Genomic DNA, 17,581 nt, shown 5'->3' with positions numbered 1-17,581 from the left:
AACAGCTGCAGGTGTTTTGGGGGACAGGTCAGTGCTCCCCTCAGAGCTATAAATCGTATCACCCTGTGGCCCAGCAGCACTTCTGATCAGATGTGTTTCCATGAATCACACAGCCAGAATTCGGGGTGTGGCTAATGGTAGCGCCCAGTCACCTGCTCTGCAAGGATGTTAGCAATTATACCTGTGCCATGTGCCAACCTCAAATACCTGTACACCAATATTCATAGCAACTTAGTGGGGGTTTCTGCTTGTGTAATAAACACCATGACCAAAAGCAAGTCGAGAGGGAAAGGGTTTATCTCACCTCACACCTGCAGGTAATAGTCCATCAGTGAACTACTAACAGACTAACGTGGATGATCACATGATGAAGGCATGATGCCAGAAACATGTCCAGCCGGCCATGAGGTCTGTATTGTGCTGCTTAGGGAAGCATGTGGCACTGGAGGATCAATATCATCACTTTAGCAAAGGTGACTGGACATGGTGGTGTGCCTATTGTCCTAGCTCACATGGGAGGTTGTCTTTAGTCCCAGAAGTTCAAGGCCGACCTGTTTCAAAAAGAAAAGAAAACTGAGGATGCTGTTGCTAAGAGTAGGGGTTGATGGCACTCTCACTGACCTGGGAAGTGGTTAAAGAAATGTTTAGGGGTTGAGAGAGACAGAGATGTGTGTTTACACACCCTATTTCATAATTAAAGAGTTTAAAACTCTTGTACCGTTAGTGCCTGGTGTGAGAAAGTAACCTGATTACGGCAGTTGTGCTAAAATACAATGTGTGTGTAAGCCTTTCTGCTCAGCACCATTTGATGTATTGTGGTACTTCTGAACTTGATATAGCACATGAAACCCACGAGTCTGTCTTCCCTCCCTCGGGCTTGGCGCTTCTATACTTTTTCATCTTTATTCTCTCCTTCAACCTCCTGTGACAAAGCCCTTTATAAAGTCCTACCAGACTTCTAGTTTGTGGGATGAATTAAGACAGAGCACGAGATTAACTTACTTGGTTGTGAGCCATGAACATCTTAGTGTGGTTTAGTTCAGACCAGTTTAGACTTCTTGTCCATTCACCCAAGAGATGGCAACTAGTCAGACCTTCAGGAAGCCATTCAGCTTCATCACAAGCTGGACCTTGCGGAGAGGATCAGAAGGGCTTTATGAGTTTTGTCTCTTCCTCTGCTTTCATTGCCATTTTATTCCTCCTTTCTCTCGGCTGCTTGTTTCAGCTCCCACCCCCTCCCACCACCATCCCCACCACCACCACCATTTCCGGTCAGGAAATGCTGAACTTTGCACTGTCTGCACAATCCTGAGGTTCCCCTTTCTCAAGTATTTTTGATATTACAGTATGGAAGCTGAGTAAGAGTCGAGAAAGCTGCTAGCATTCCTCAGTAGCCTATCTGGAAAAGAGGACAGAAAGGGCCCAGGTCAGAGCTCCATGACCCCGACCCTCTCTGATGCCCTGTCTGGGCATGTGACACAGTATACTGTAGTCGGGGGCAGGGGGAGGTTCTCACATCCCTGAAACAATGCTTCTATGCCTTGCAGTTTCATTCATCATGTTCTGCAGACCAGCCATTGACACACATGGCTATCCTTTCCTTTTAATTTCTATAGAGTTAAACTCATCATACATTTTTGGTTTTGTGGAGCTGGAAATTGAACTCAGGATCTCTCAAATGCTAAGCAAGCAAGCACTCCACTCCCATCTCTGGCTGCATCATTCGTGGGTACCACTGTACCATGTTCATTTGGCCACCTGCTGATAGATTCGTGGGCACCTCTTAGTGCTTTTGGACTGAGCCAAGTGACATCTGACGCCTGCCTATGCTCTCGTGGGAGATTACTCTGGGGATATACCTAGAAGTAGATCTGTAGAATCGTTAAGTGTGTGCATCTTCTGAGTGTTCTAGATCTCAGGGACTGTGCAAGTGTTCTGTCGCTTTCCACCCCCAGCTGGTGCTGCTGTAAGGTGCCGTTCCCCTGCATCATCAACTCCCTCCACCTGAGACATTTCCATCTTTATCAGTCTAATGGGTGACTGTGTGTTTTCTTCTTTTTAAATTGCTACATATTCTTGGGTTATACATATCACTATAGACTTAACCAATAATTCCCCTACTGGAGAATGTTCAGCTCAGTCTCCAGTTGTATTTGGTTTAGATATTACAAATAACACTGCCAAGAAGCAATTTGCTATCTGATATATATATATCTCCTTTAGTCACTGGCAGGTCCATCTCCAAAGTGAACAGTTCTCACCTCACAGAAAATGAGATTCTGTATTGTGAAGCGAATATGAATGAGCCTGGCCTGGGAGTTGGCCTGGGTGCTGTGAACGCTGTGTTCCCACACAGAAGCAATTCCATAGGCTTCCATGCTCACAGAACAAGAGAGAGCCTTGTGTTTTCCAAACACATCGATGGGAACATCAGTTGTGTGAGCTACATCGAGTTGCGGGAAACCTTTTAGAGGTATTCGTGTTGCCTGGTGGGAGTCTCAGTTGTGGGGTTGGTAAAGGAGCTACTGGCCTGTTAGTACAGCCCAGAGATTTCCCTGATGGCTGAAAGGGAGAGAAGTCAGACATAGAGGGAGGCAAAGATTGGCTATTGAGGAGTCAAAAGTGGCCCACGATAGTTTTTCTCTAGATCTGCAATGCTAACTCTTCAAAACAAAGTTCTACTCAGCTGGCCAGCTCTGTAAAACCCTTAGAATAAGGGCGGCTTTCTTTTCTGAGGGCATTAGTTCACAGTTGTGCTGGGTAAGCATCTCATCTTGTGCATGCAGAGGCTGAGTAATGTTTTATGTCTATGACACGGAGAAGGCTAATTCTGAGGAACTGATAAGCACGAGGTTAAGCAAGCAAGAGAGCAATCTTTGCAACAGAGAACTTGCTGGTGAAATTGTTCAGGAAGACATCCTCTATTTATGCCAGTTTTACCAGCTATCATAATCTCAGTCTGCCTTTTTCCTCCCTCTGCATCTGACAAAACATTTACATGTGACATATAATGGCAATACTACTCCTCAAGCTAAAAGAATTGAGAACACAGCCTAAAGGAGAAAAATGCAACAGATAAGAGAAGCAGGCAGCTAACCAACCAAAAAGTCTTTTTTTTGAAATTCACTACAAATATGTATAATTTTTATTTTATCAATTAAATGAATAAAGGCATTAAATAATTAAATTAAAAATAACTATTTTAAAAATCTTTTTAGAATTTAATTAAAATTCCCTCCTCTCCTATCTCCTACAATTCAGAGCCTTCTTTAACCAGTGTTGATACACAGGCATCTAAACAAATCAGCATATAAATACAACCTGCTGATTCCTTGTCCCTAAGTACAATCTGCACGTGTTTGTTCTAGGGCTGACCACTTGGTATTGGATAGCAAAGCAAGAGCTTCATCTCTGGGCAAGACTGCCTCTCTCTCTCTCTCTCTCTCTCTCTCTCTCTCTCTCTCTCAGCAGTTGTTAGTTGCTTGTGAGACTTCCCCCAGTCTATGTGGGGATGTCAATTGTTTTGGAATTGTGTGGGTTCTTTTTAGACAGCTAAGTTGTTGGGATCTCATGGGTGTAGCTTCCCTGTCGTAGCTAGAAGGGACAATCACAAAGAAGACCTTGTGGTATTCTGACACTGTCTTTCTGCCCCCTCGTCTGTGGTGCTTCTTGAGTCTTAGGTGCTGGAGATTGGAAGATAAATCTACTAGGGCTGGATACCACATGCTTATTTGTTTTCCTGTTTGGGCTAGTTTTGACTTTCTGTAATGGTTTCCTTTGCAAAAGAGGTTTTTGATGAGGGGTGAATGTTACACTTGTCTGGAGGTGTAGAGGTAAGTATTCAGAATGCCATTAAGAATTATACTGGTGGAGCAGAAGGACCTCCCGCAACACCTCCCCCTTTTGTTTAAGTAAGAGAGTTCTAAACCTACTATGAAATTATATATAATAAGTACAAATATCCTATTCTAACTATCTTAGGTCTTGTATAATAAATAACTTGGCCAAGTCATGAGAGAAAAGTAACTATATTTATATAGTCTTCAACCCGCTGAGATACCAGCCCATTGGGTCGTGGTCTCTCTCTCTTTAAAAAAGCTGCTACTTCCCTTCTCGTTTTCTTCGCTTCCTGCTCCATTTCCGGCAACTAGACTCCTTCCTGATTGCGCAGAGGGCTGTTGTCTGGAACGGTTATCTGTAAGTTTTTTCCCCTTTAAATAAATATCACCCTATTAATCATAATTCCAAAAAAAAAAGAATTATACTGGTTTGGAAAATTGGCAATAGTACAAGTCTCCTCTACCTAAAGTCTGTGACCTCCCTAGCCAAGCACAGTCGGCTAGGTTTCCATTCCATTCCATTTCTATTAGGTAGGCTTTGAGTCCAAGTAGACAGCTCTTGGTGTCTGCCAGGTGTAAGTACCACTACTGCCCCTTTAGGGATATCTTGCCATGATGGTCATTGTGGTTTATAGGCAACCACAACTGTTTAAGATGACTGACACTTTTCTTACCTTGTGGCACCATAAAAGCTAGTCCTCAGAGGCATGCTTTTGGCTCCTTTCCAGCTGAAATCCTCCTAGACCTATGTCTAAAGTGCATGGTGTCCTCAACAATTAGGATTTACTTTTAATTTCTGGGAGGAACCAAACAACAGCAACAACCCATATTGCTTTGGGAACTCTCTTTGATTCCCCAGTCACAACTCAAAAGGCATTTCTCATTCCTGGTACTGGAGTTTTTGCTAGCTACTCTTTGGCTCTTGGGGAGAATATTAGCCCTCCATGTGGTGTGATTTCAAATATTGTATGTTTTCTCTTATATATGGCTATTAGGTTTTAAGCCTTAAATATGAATGTTTCATTCAAAATAGACACAGATATTAGATAGCTCATATGAGATCAGTGGGAGGAAGGGCTCTCCCAAGGAAGGGGAAATAGAACATGGTGTTATGGATAAATAAAGGGGAAACTAAAATAGGTTTAAATAGGGAAGAAGATGGGAATGCATAGTAAAGGAGGGACTATGGGGAGGATAAACTAGTACTAAAGGCCTTTTGAATAGTCACATGGAAGCTTACAACTCTCAAAGCTTCCTAAAGAGATTTAAATGGAGTTATCATAGAACGGGGGAGAAAGTGCCACAACTAGATAGCATTTGCTACTAAGTAAACTCCCAGTCTCAGGAATGGGTTACATCTTGTTGAGTCATTGGCCAAAGGGGACCTACAGATATGCCCCCCACAAATAATACAGGCTATTGCCAATGCTGTTGATTTCCCTCCAGAATCTGACAGTAAGTTCCTGTTGCTGAAGACACCACTTACTTATGTCATCATACATGGAAAAATTGAGCTGATGCCCTACTGAAGCTTTAATCCTACTGACTAGCATTCATAATATTAAAAGTTACAACACATGCTACCAGAGGAAAGATGTAATCATCAGTCTTACCCAGCTGCAAACTGTGAGAGCCACAACTGTGACCTGCTTTGCAAGATACAGTGGTGCAATAATGGCATAAATGTTATGGTATAACCAACCATTTTTTTAAAAAAAAATTGTATCTAAGGCCTATTCCATTATATGGAACCCACATCTGGACACTGTTAATGAAGCCACAAACTTGAGAATAGATAAGTCATGGGCCCTAGGGAAAAGCCTACCACTATTATTCTGCTAAAAGAGCCTGCTGCTATATGTAATGATCTGTCCTGTCCCACTCCCACTCCCTCTTGTCCATTCCCTCCTGGTCCAGTCCACTGCACTGAGGTAAGCTGATCTTCAGCTTCCAGCCTGAGTTCCTTCCTTTTCCATCTCTCCCCCCGAAGAGGCAACTTCTGCCTCTCTCCATTCTCCCCACTTCTCTCCTCCCCATCTCTCTCTGTGTCTCTCTCTCTGTTTCTCTCTGTTCATCCCCCTTCTCTCTTTACCCTTTCTCCCCTTCCCTTCCATAACCCACTAAATAAATATCCAACCTCACTCTGCATGGCATGCCTATCCATGTCTCTGTCTCTTACCTGCCATGTGGCTCCCTGCCGGGGACCAGCTACCTTCGGAGACCTGCCACATGGTCTCATGTCATGCCCATCTGTTTGTCTCTCCTTTGTGGCCCCTGCAATGTTTCTTCTGCTGCAGCCACTTGGGGATCCACAATATTTTTACTTAATCCAGAACACTATACTCATATATTAATGCATTTCTCAACCCCAACAGAGAAGTTTTTTCTTGGAGTATATGAGAATTAATACAGAAACACACATACTCACAACTAGAGAATGTGAGACACTGGAATACTCAGTCCTAAACGGGATATCTTTATCAAACCCCTTTCCTCAAACTTCAGACATCTACATGGAAGAAACAGAAAGAGCCAAAGGTGGTAGAGGACTCCAAAGAGACAGTGTCTTCCAGACACAAAGGGTTGATGCTCATGAACTCAGAGACTGTGGCAGCACACATAAGACCTGTGCAAACTCAGGCTGGATAAAGTCCCAGCATAGAAAAGGGGAAGTGGGCACAAAGTCCCACCCCTAACCAAGATGTTATTTGAAATTAATAGCTGCTCAGAGATGGTAATCAGTTTTCTCCAATGGAGTGGTACTGGCTGTATCAACTGCACTGCTGGGCAGGCCTCATGCTCAGGAATAGTTGGTTAGCAAAGATGGGCTGCAGGTATTGCTTTGGTTTGGTTTTGTGTGTGTGTGTGTGTGTGTGTGTGTGCATTCTATGATTTGGTGTCTCTTTTTGGTTTTGTTTTAAAGTTTTTATGTTTTTTTTTGAGAGAAAGTGTGTGTGTGTGTGTGTGTGTGCGCACGCGTGTGTGTTAAAGCATGAATTTTGGGTAAATGGGGAGGTAGGGAAAATTTAGGAGGAGTTGGGGAAAGGGAAAGATATGATAAAATATGTTATATAAAAAAATTTTAAATAATTTTAATGTAATAAAAATAAGATGGCCTAATCTGAAATAATCCATAAACACCTCGCAATGTCTACCATTCTACGTGTGAGAAATGGGAAGTTCATTAAATTTCCTTTATCTGACTTTCAAGTCTCTAGTTTTTCCATCCATGGCTCTTTTGCATTTCCTTGGAGTTCTGTTAAACATTTGTGTTACATTGTTTATAAAAAGTAAAGAGTGCTTCCTGGCACAAAGATGATGTTCAAATAACTTATTGTAGAAAGAACAAACCTTGTCCTTTAAGAGACAGATGAGATCATACACTGATTATAATCTTTTTTCTGTTTCCTTGTTGAATTCTTCCTTTATCAAATGTTTTATGGACCGAAATGTCTTTTTACATTGAATTGCACAGTCTACATCTCCTTAAGCCGTCTCCCTTCAAATCAGATGTCTTTTCTGCCTCTTCCTTATTTCGGTCTAGTTGTTCCTTGTGGCCTTCCTCCACGGAGTGTGGGGTTTTCTGTGCCCCCTCCCCCACCTATTTATGTCTGTGGGTTGGTTTGTCTGTATGTCTCATTCATTGGAAAGGACATGGGTGTCTGACTTCAGTCCCTCAGTCACTGTGGGAGCGAACTAACTTCCCAAAGCAGCCCTCCGGGTCCGGTTCCATCAAGAAGCTTTAAGAAACAAAGCGGCCCCCAGAAAGCTCCAACAGCACCTGCTGCAACCCCTGCCCATACCACAGTTGGCCACCACATGCTCACAAAGGCTCTTTCTCTCTTTGTGCTGCAAACAAGTCCAGCCTTCCACTGCTGCCAAGGGCCCTTGACACTTTGAATTGTGGCCCACTTCTTATCAGCATCTTCCTGGATTAGGGTTCAAAGTATTTTACAGCACCTATCCTCTTGGGGAAACACAGAAGTAAAAAGCTGGCTTTGTTCTCAACTCTTCCTTCAGTTGCAATCAGGTTACCACTGTGGTGGTCAGTGTTACTAAAGGACCCATTTTCCTCTCAATTTCAATGATGTTTTGTTACTATTTTTGTTTGTTTATTTTTGTTTTGGAGACACAATCTCACTGGCCAGGAACTAGCTATGTAAACTAGGCTGGCCTCAAGCTCACAGAGATCCGCCTGCCTCTGCCTTCTGAGAGTTTGGATTAAAGATGTGTGCTACCATGAATGGCCCTGCCTATCTATTTTTGAACCAGCACCCAATGGTTTGCAGACACCTACACTCACGTGCACTCACGCATATCATCCACACATCTACACACAAGTTAATAATAAGTATCAATTTAAATAGTAAAATATGAATGCTGCCAGATGGTGGCAGCAGACACCTTTCATCCCAGCACTCTGGAGGCAGAGGCAGGCAGATCTTGGCGTTCCAGCCTAGTCTACAAAGTGAGTTCTGGGATAGCCAGGACTACATATAGAAGCCCTGTCTCAGAGGGAGGAGGTTGGCCCTGCCTCAACTTGATATGCTGTGCTTTGTTGGCTCCCATGGAAGGCCTGTCCCTTTGAGAACAGAGGAGGAGTGGATTGGGGATGGGGGTAGATGGGAGGTGGGGGGAGGAAACGGGAGAGAGGAGGGAGGGGAAACTGTGGTTGGTATGTAAAACAAATTAAAATAAATAAATAATACTAATAAAGAAGCTCTGTCTCAAAACAAACACAGTGAACGCTCTCACTGATGCTTGTCTCTTTATTGGATCACTGAAAACTTCAGCTCAACCGGATCCCTTGGCATTCACTGCACCCCTGGAACTACCAAGCGTGAAGAGCAATGTGTCTGATGCCAGATGGCTGATGGGTGATCATGCAGTATTGAAGACGCCTCTACTCATTCTTCCAAATAAGCAAAAAGCATTTGTACAGCTATCCTTATTTTTATGTTTATTAATGTGCTTGTAGGAAAGATCCCACGAACAATAAAAATAGAAGGCTTTCGTAAAGTCTATCGAGGAAGGTCTAGAAGTTAGGTTCCTGATAGGTTGCAGTGGGGACACAAATAAAGAAAAATCAGCCAACTGCCAATCTTCCCCACGCTCTTGACCTGGGGAGGTTTTCCTCCTACCAGTAGGGCAGTATGGCCCCCTGCTGGTAGCCCAGCCAAGGAATTCAAGGCTATTTCAGGACAATTACCCCTAAATTGAGGACCTGTCAGTTAGCCTCTGCTCTTTGTTCAAACTGGCAAACCTTAAACTAGGGGAAGAACACTCCTCAGAGACCCCGAAAACTTGCAGCCATTGAGGAGAGTCCAGATTTCTGACTGCATCCTCAGACCTGCTATATTCCAAACTCCACATTTATCAGTTTTCGTCCCTCCGTTCTCTTTTGCACGTGAAGTTTCTTCCCAGGAATTTTCACTTCTAAGAGGGGTCATGGTGGAACCAGCGAATGGAGGAGTGTGTAACAGCGGACACGCAAGGTCCTGCTAAAGGACTGGCGGTGTCTGGATATTTAAAATCTGCCTCCCCAACAGTAGCATTAAAGGGAGAATGGTTGGGATATACATGAAAACTCTGACCTCAGAATGGGCCCTTCAGCTTCTAAGCAAAGCAACTCAAATGATTGAACGGGGATTTTGTTTTCTTTAGTTTTGATTTCAGCGACTGTAGAAAGGCTTCATGATGGCTGTGAAGGCAGAGTTAAATACCTTCACTGTAGCCAGTGTCTGGCTTCTCTTTAGAGGGAGCTGCTTTGATTGCAACCGTCTCTAACCCTGCTGCAGGACAGATGTTGCAGGGAGCATTCCGTCAGTGGTCTGTACCTAGTGTTCTTTCTCACTTCCTCTATTGCCCTATGATTCTACCATGAGGGCCTGAAAACTATCCCCTCCCCTAACCACCACACACAGAATCAGGATGTGCACTGACCAAGCTGGCAGGACACTTGACACTCTGGTTGAGTGTGGCATGAGAGCCTTCAAGCCCTTTTCCTGTGACCACCCAGGCCAACCCCTCCTAGGGCCTATGGCTGTTCAAAGTCACCTGTGTTAACTGGGGTATCTGGAGTTTCCTTCTTCACTCTTCTCTATGCTCTAGCGGCCATCTGCGCATTCCTCCACTCTTTGGTATAAGCCAGTCTCAGATCTCAGTGGTTGGGATCAGGCCACAGCAGAAGTGGTTGCCACAAGACCTTGGAAGGGGTTCTATTACCTCATCTTACAGTGCGTTGAGCTTACAGTAGGAAAATTAACAGCCATCTAGAACTTTTTCTATCAACATGGCAGCCTTCAGCTCAGGGGACCACCCAAAGGACCACCCTTCCTTTAACAGTTTTTATTTTTCACCTCTCTCGTGCTAGATGGATGGAGTGGAACCCGGGCTTTCCATTGAGTATCGATGCCAAGTGCCACAAGGATTTACCACGGGACATCCAGTTTGACAGTGAAAAGGGAGTGGACTTCGTTCTGAACTACTCAAAAGCGTAAGTTTTAGGAAGTGCAGGGTGTAGGTGGCCCATCTGGTGGCAGGGCTGGGGCTATGGTTAGAGATGAGTTTGGGACCAGGAAGGAAGACAGTGGAAACCTGTCGGCACAAGGCGAACTGCGTGATGCAGAGGATGTGCTTGGAGGAGCGGACACAGGCCAAGACCTGTATCTCAACAGCCTGGATCCAGCCGTCTTCCAACAGTGGCAGCACTGTGTGCTCAGGCCGGGCAGGGACTGTACTTACAATCCTCCATTGCCACTCCCAGTTCACTCCTTCTGTGGCCAGTCCACCTGAGGATGGCGCCCAGACTGTTACCAGGAGGCAGATTCTGTGGTGACAGTGACTAGAATGGCCATTTTGTTCCCATGACAAAGATTCCTAATCATTTGTCTTAGTGACCTCATGAGGTAGGCACTTGTCTTAGGAGACACCATGACCCAGGCAAACTCATGGGGGCTTTTCAGAGGTTGGTCCATTATCACCATGGGGGGGGGGGGGCATGGTGGCACACATGGTGCTGGAGAAGAAGCTGGGAGCTTTGCATCCTGATCCACAGGCAGAGAGAGGGAGACCAGACCCTGGTGTGGAATCTTGAAACATTAAAGCCCCCCCCCCACAGTGACACATTTCCACCAACAAAGACACAATTACTCCAACAAGGAAACACCTCCTAATCCTTGTAATCCTTTCAAACAATTCCACTTCCTAAGCATTCAAGTATATGAGCCTATTTAAACCGCCATAGCACATAGTGTCCCCTCTTTGCATTTGAGGAACCTGAGATATAAAGTGGCAGGAGACCTTGCCTGAGGCCCTTTGCTAATACACACAGAGATATTGAACTCTGGGTTACACGTTTGCAGTAGATCACTGCAGGATGCTGGCACAATCATGGATAGTGTCAAAAACATAGATCTTCAGCCCCGCACCAAGGTTAGCAAGGACATCTTTTATACCATACTTTGACTCTTAGAGAAATTTTATAATCATACACACCTAGAAAACCCTAAATTCACGAAACCCAACTGAGCCTTGTACTCCCCAGAGGACTTTTAGCACCTCCCAGCACCTACCACACCCACGGGCAGGTCTCTGAGAGTGAGACCTGACTATCTGCACACCCAGCAGGCAGCCAGGGCTGAGGGCCACAAGTCAGTCTCCCCAGTCTGGGTGTTTTCGGATTATAGCCATCCTTTTAGAACTTGGCAGCTGTTATTGATCATTTCTGGGTAAGGGAACTGAGTTAGGGTCAAATACCTTTGCCTATACACATTAAGGCAGAAACTGCGGTGGTCTGTGTGAGAAATGACCTGTAGGCTTGGATATTTGAACTCTTGGTACCCAGTTGGTGGTGACATTTGAAAAGTTTATCTAGGAGGTGTGGCCTTGCTGGAGTATGTCACTGGCAGTGGGTTTTGAGAGCTCAAAGTCTCACTCCTCTTCCCGTTCACTCTCTTGCCTTGTGCTTGCATTTGACGAGATGATCTCTCAGCTTCCTGCTCCTGGTGCCTGCTGCCATGTTGTTCCCACCATTATATGTAGTGGCATTTCAATTGTATTTTAATAAATAAAGACTGCCTGAAGATCTGAGAGTAAAACAGCCCCACTGGTCAGCCTTACAGACCAGATTATGGTAACACGCACCTTTAATCTCAGTAGCCATTATGACACACATCTTTAATCCCAGTAGCCACACTAGTTACCATAGAAACTGGGCAGTGCATGCCTTTAATGATAGTGGTACATGCCTTTAATCGGAGCCCTAGAGAGGATTATAGTACAGGAGGAAACAGTTCTCAACAGTCTCATTCTGAGATTCTGCGAGACAGGATCGCCATTTCAGACTGAGGTGGAGGTAAAAGCCAGTGACTGGCTGTTTTGCTTTGTTGATCTTCAGGTTGAACCCCAGTTTCTGACCCTGAGTTTTATTAATTGTGCTTCAATTATGGAGTCTACCCTATGGAACATGAATCAGAATAAACTCTCCCTCTGTAACTCACCATGGTTATGACGTTTTATCACCCCGGCAGAAAATTAACTAGGATGGTAGCAGAGAACGGGCTGTCGCTGTGAAGAGCCTGGCCATGTTTTCGTTGTTGTTATTGGTGTCGTTGGGTTTTGTTCAGTTGGCAGTGGGTCTTTTCGTTCTATTTTGTTTTGGACTGTCTAAGAGTTTGGAGCTTGGGACTAGGAAAGCAGTTGAATGCTGTAAACAGAACTTAACAGGCTGTCCTCATAGGAGCCTGAAAGACAGCAATGGCGAGAGAAACGCAGACTATAGAGACCTGGCTCAAAAGGTTGCAGAGGGAAGCAAGGACTTTCACTGCAACTAGGCTAGAGACCATTCCTGTGATATTCTGGCTGTTTTCTGCCCGTGTCCTGAGAGCTTACCTAAGGCTAAAATTAGAAAGAAATTGAATAACGTCTTTGGAAATTTCAAGACTGCATAATGTCAAGGCTATGATTGTTTATTATTAGTAACGCTTATGCAGGTCTACAGAGAAAAGGAGATAGCCGAGTAGGAAGGAATGTAAGTGTACAATTTGGAGAGAAAAAAAGCCGTAGCAAGTTGAACAGCCACAGCATGTGTTAGAGGAGAGGTTGCACCTCTTAAGGAGCTGAGCACAGCTAAGGAGAGGCCTGCAGTGCATTGGAACAAGGGACGGTGCCTAAAGGGAAAGACCCCACCCAGACAAGTCTCCAGCTCGTGCATGAAGCCCGCAGAGATTTCTGCTCTAGAAAGGATTGGTGCTGGCGTGACTCAGGGGGCAGGGCTCATCCTAAGCTGGCAGCTGAACTTAGCAGTGTCACCCGTGTGGTGCTGGCTTCAGAGGCGTGAAGGGTGTAAGAATGAAGGGATTGTGGCTCCTTCCTCCATGGTTTGTGAAAGCCACTAAAGCAAGGCATTGTGTGGCATGAGTGTCCCTAGATGAAGACCATGAGAAAGCAAGAGGCTCTGAGAGACAGTTGCATCGAGCTGCACAAGTGTGGCCTGGGTTGCAATGAAAATCCAAAGACGCTGGCAATGTCGGAGCTGAGAGACATCTGCCAAGGAGACTTGCACACATAGATTTGCCGGCAGCAAACCTGAACGGGCAGAGCCATCTAAACCCTTTGACAGCGGTCATGGAGCTACACTGGAGTTTGCTCTGCTGGGTTCCAGTATTTTCTCACTCTGCCTACTTTGCTCCCTGAAGAATGGTAGTGTATAGTCTGTGCCGCTCTGTGTTGGAAGAATGCAGTTTTCTTTTTGGTCTTACAAGGGTTACAATTAAGAGATTGCCTTGAGTCTCAGAAGAGACTGCAGACTTTTAAACACTGGTGAGATTTAAAGGCTGTGGGGACCTACGGAGTCAGACTAAATGCATTTTGCATTACGATATGGCCACTAACCTGTGGGGACCAGGGAGTGGAGTATGGTTTGAGTGGGAAATGCCCTGCATAAGTTTGGGGGTGGTAATATTTGGTGGTGCTTATTTGGGGAGCTTAGGAGGTGCAGCCTTGCCCCATTGCTGGTTTGTGATCTACAAAGGAGTAATGGAAACACACAGAGGTGGCATTCAAAACACTTCTGGACAGCTCTGGCCTGGTCTCTTACACAGCTAAGGTACAGCATCAGACACAGGCTGACTTCTGTCCTGGTCCCACAAGACCAGCACCTGATCTCTGGGGATGCCCCAGATATGATCGGGAGGTGCCTGGGTATAGAGTGAAATCACTCTGCAGAGGCACAGTGGGCAGGTGAGGTAACCTGACCCTTGCTCTGCAGGATGGAGAACCTGTTCATCAATCGCTTCATGCACATGTTTCAGTCTTCCTGGAACGACTTTGCTGATTTTGAGAAAATCTTCGTCAAGATCAGCAACACTATTTCTGGTAAGAGGGCTCTTGGGGTTGTGGGGGTGGAGAAATTTACTTTTCTGCCCAAGATAGACTGACATCCAACTCCAGCACCCTAGACAACATCTCACCAGAAGTCTCAAGGCTATCAGAAGTTTTTCTTTTCACAAATACATGTCTCTTCTACACAGAGCCAAGGCAAGACTGGCCTATTTCTTTTAAGCATTTACATTAAAGTAGCATTGGAGGCTGGAGCTATTGGCTGAGCAGTTAAGAGCTAATTCTGCCCTAGCAAAGGACTCAAATGTAGTTCCCAGCATCCACACTGGGTGGCTCACAACCACAGTAACTCCAGGTACAAGGGCCTCTAAAGTCTCTGATCTTTGTAGATGCCTGCACTCAAATGTACACATGCATACACACACACACACACACACACACACACACACACACTCATAAAAAAAATAAAATTTAAAAATTTAAAGCAACATTGGGTTCCTTTGGACAGGAATTGTTTGGTTAGAGCCCTGACACTGCACAGTAATGGATGGAGAGCCATGAGAGTCATTGTTCTTTAAGGAGGCAAGAACAGTTGGATGAAGATGCTGACCTCACTGAAGGACCAGGGATCTTGAGAAGAGTGGGTACTTGGACCAGGAAGACTAAGTGCATAGTGACCTATCAATAAGCAGGCACACAGTGGGAATGGCAAAAGAGAGGAGCCTGGGAGCCCTGAAAAGGAGTCCCTACAAAGATATGTCCTCAGGCAGAGACATGGGGGCCTGCCTGGCTGACCTACCTAGGGGGTGTGCCTTCCTATTCTCCCTACAGAGCGAGTCAAGAACCACTGGCAGGAGGACCTCATGTTCGGCTACCAGTTCCTGAATGGCTGCAACCCTGTACTAATCAAGCGCTGCACAGAGCTGCCCCAGAAGCTCCCAGTGACCACAGAGATGGTGGAGTGCAGCCTAGAGCGGAATCTCAGTTTAGAACAGGAAGTACAGGTAGACCTGCTGGCTGGAGATAGCCAGTCTTTCCACAGAAGCCACTTCCTGTTGACCAATGCTTGCTGATCCCCAGACTGCTGGTTTGCTGTTTGAGTGACAATATGAAATCAGAAGTTTCTTCTTTTTCCGCGAGGGTCTTGGGCACTGTGCCAGCCACAGGCAGTCTTAGGAGGGGCCGTATCTACACCAGCCTCACAGCTGCAAGCCTAGCGTCAGGGATTTTATTTTTTTTATTTTTTTGGTTTTTCGAGACAGGGTTTCTCTGTGGCTTTGGAGCCTGTCCTGGAACTAGCTCTGTAGACCAGGCTGGTCTTGAACTCACAGAGATCCGCCTGCCTCTGCCTCCCGAGTGCTGGGATTAAAGGCGTGCGCCACCACTGCCTGGCGCGTCAGGGATTTTAATACCCACAGCAATAATTACAAGAGCGACTATAGTGGGCCAGGCATTGTGATAGGTGTGTTCATACGTGGTCATCCAAGTGTCACCACGTAGCAAAAGAGAAGAAACCGGTTAAACAAGGAGGCTTTATGCAGAGACAAAAGACAGAGACTGGGAGAAGTTGTTACTTTCTTATTAGAAACATTGGTGCCACCTGTGCCTCCCTTATCTACTCCCCTCCCCCACCCACCCCAAATCAGTCTCCTGGTTCTTACTTGCAGGCTCAGCCCTTCACTCCCAAGGGTTCCAAGGCTACCCTTGTTTTGAGACAAAAAGAATTCAAATGGAATTGGTTTGTATCTAATGGAATCCTTCAGGCATTCCCACGCTAGGTTTTTAAGGGATTTTTTGTTTGTTTTTTGTTTGTTTCTGATAGTTTCAACATTAACCCTCAGTGTCCTGTCTTCTCCCTTTCCCCCACTGCAGCCAGCACCATCTATCTCCAGCTGTTCATGTAGCCTCATTGCCCCTGGGCACCCCGTCTAGGTACCCAGCTCACACTGCCATTCCAAACACATATCATTTAGCCCTAATGACCTCCTGCCTACTCGTCTTTGGGAGGTTATCTACCCACACAAAGTTGGGTTCCTGACCCACACGGGCAGTCCTTCCACATTCTTCTGGACTTGCATGGGTCCCAGGATACTACCTAGTCACGTGGAGAGCCAGCAACAGCAATAAGAACTCCTTGCAGCCACCCATGCCCAGAAACCAGCACATCTTAGAACCGAGAGGACCTGAACGGCCAGCCACCATGGTCCCCAGCCACCCCGTCTAGGTACCCAGCTCACACTGCCATTCCAAACACATATCATTTAGCCCTAATGACCTCCTGCCTACTTGGTCCCCAGCCACCATGGTCCCCAGTTGTCATGGTCCCCAGCCACCCAAAAGTCAGCTTCTCTTTGTTCTCTTTGTTCTCCAAGACAACATCCTCTTACTGGTGAGCCCCTGTCACTTCCAGGGAAGTTGGCTTACGGGTTATCTTCACTTTGAGCTGACCCATCAAACACATGATCACGATGTTCTGCTGTGGTTTAGATCACGTGACAGTTATCCAATAATCTAACAGTCATCACTGACTAGAGTCTTGGCCCCAGCTAACACACCAGCACAGTCCTTAGGGCCCTCCATCATTTGAGACACCTTTCTTTGCCAGCCTCAGTGACACGCTAAACTCACAGCTCTAAATTGTTGTTTCCAGTATTAGGAATCAGATCCAGAGCCTCAAATGTTTAAGAAAGCTCTACCACAGAGCTACCAACCCCTAAATATTTTTTACTCTTTCTCAGTAAAACTTATTTTTGGAACATGACTCGAAGGAGCCTCAAAGGAGCCTGTTTTCCCCTGCATCTGTGCAGAGTAGCCCCACTCTTTCCCATCTCTTCCTTCTAAGAGGGACTTGCCCTGGACGACAATGGCTAATTTGCCGAGTGTTGAACATGATCCAAATGAAGTCCTGCAGGGCCATTTGGGTGTTTGGCTTCTTTCATCTGTCCCCTCTAACCCCTCAGAGTGGTCTTATAGCTTTCTTCATGAGAATCAAGCAGATTTCGGTTACAGTGAACCTAAGCTAGTCATGGTCAGTCTTTCATCCTAGCTTTGAAAATTCCACTTGTCAACCAGCCCTGGAGCTAGAAACCTCAAACCCATAGATTCTGAATTCCACTTTAACCAGAATTTTAGAACAAAAATCCAGGTTCCCGAGGCTAAGACAGGCTAGGCAAGGCCACCCAACCCAGCACACCAGCAAAAGAGATGAGCAATGCAGTAAAAAGAAGAGAGAGAGAGAGAGAGAGAGAGATGTCTAACCAATGTGGACACGTGGGAGGGAAGAGATAACGGGGTTCAGTGACCCCCAATTCACCTTGGGGCACTGACATGAGCTTTAGGATTAAATAGAGGCAGATCTGGGGCACGGGACAAGATGGAGTGTGATAAGCAGTCCTGGCATG

General features: G+C 45.6%; 1 protein-coding gene across 1 annotated transcript in view; it reads left to right on the top strand.

Annotated features, from left to right (window-relative positions):
• Alox5 (arachidonate 5-lipoxygenase) overlaps positions 1–17,581 on the top strand; it is a 48,250-nt gene that overhangs the window by 20,894 nt on the left and 9,775 nt on the right. The window contains exons 4-6 of the mRNA XM_041639267.1: positions 10,213–10,335; positions 14,110–14,216; positions 15,012–15,184. Coding sequence (XP_041495201.1) covers positions 10,213–10,335; positions 14,110–14,216; positions 15,012–15,184 — 403 coding nt within the window. The remainder of the gene's footprint in view (positions 1–10,212; positions 10,336–14,109; positions 14,217–15,011; positions 15,185–17,581) is intronic.

The sequence above is a fragment of the Microtus oregoni genome, unplaced genomic scaffold (genome assembly GCF_018167655.1).
Source record: "Microtus oregoni isolate MIOR12 unplaced genomic scaffold, Mior012 000002F_ref0000024, whole genome shotgun sequence".
NCBI lineage: Eukaryota > Metazoa > Chordata > Mammalia > Rodentia > Cricetidae > Microtus > Microtus oregoni.
Note: the sequence above shows the minus strand (reverse complement) of the source record. Positions and strands in the feature narration are given on the sequence as shown.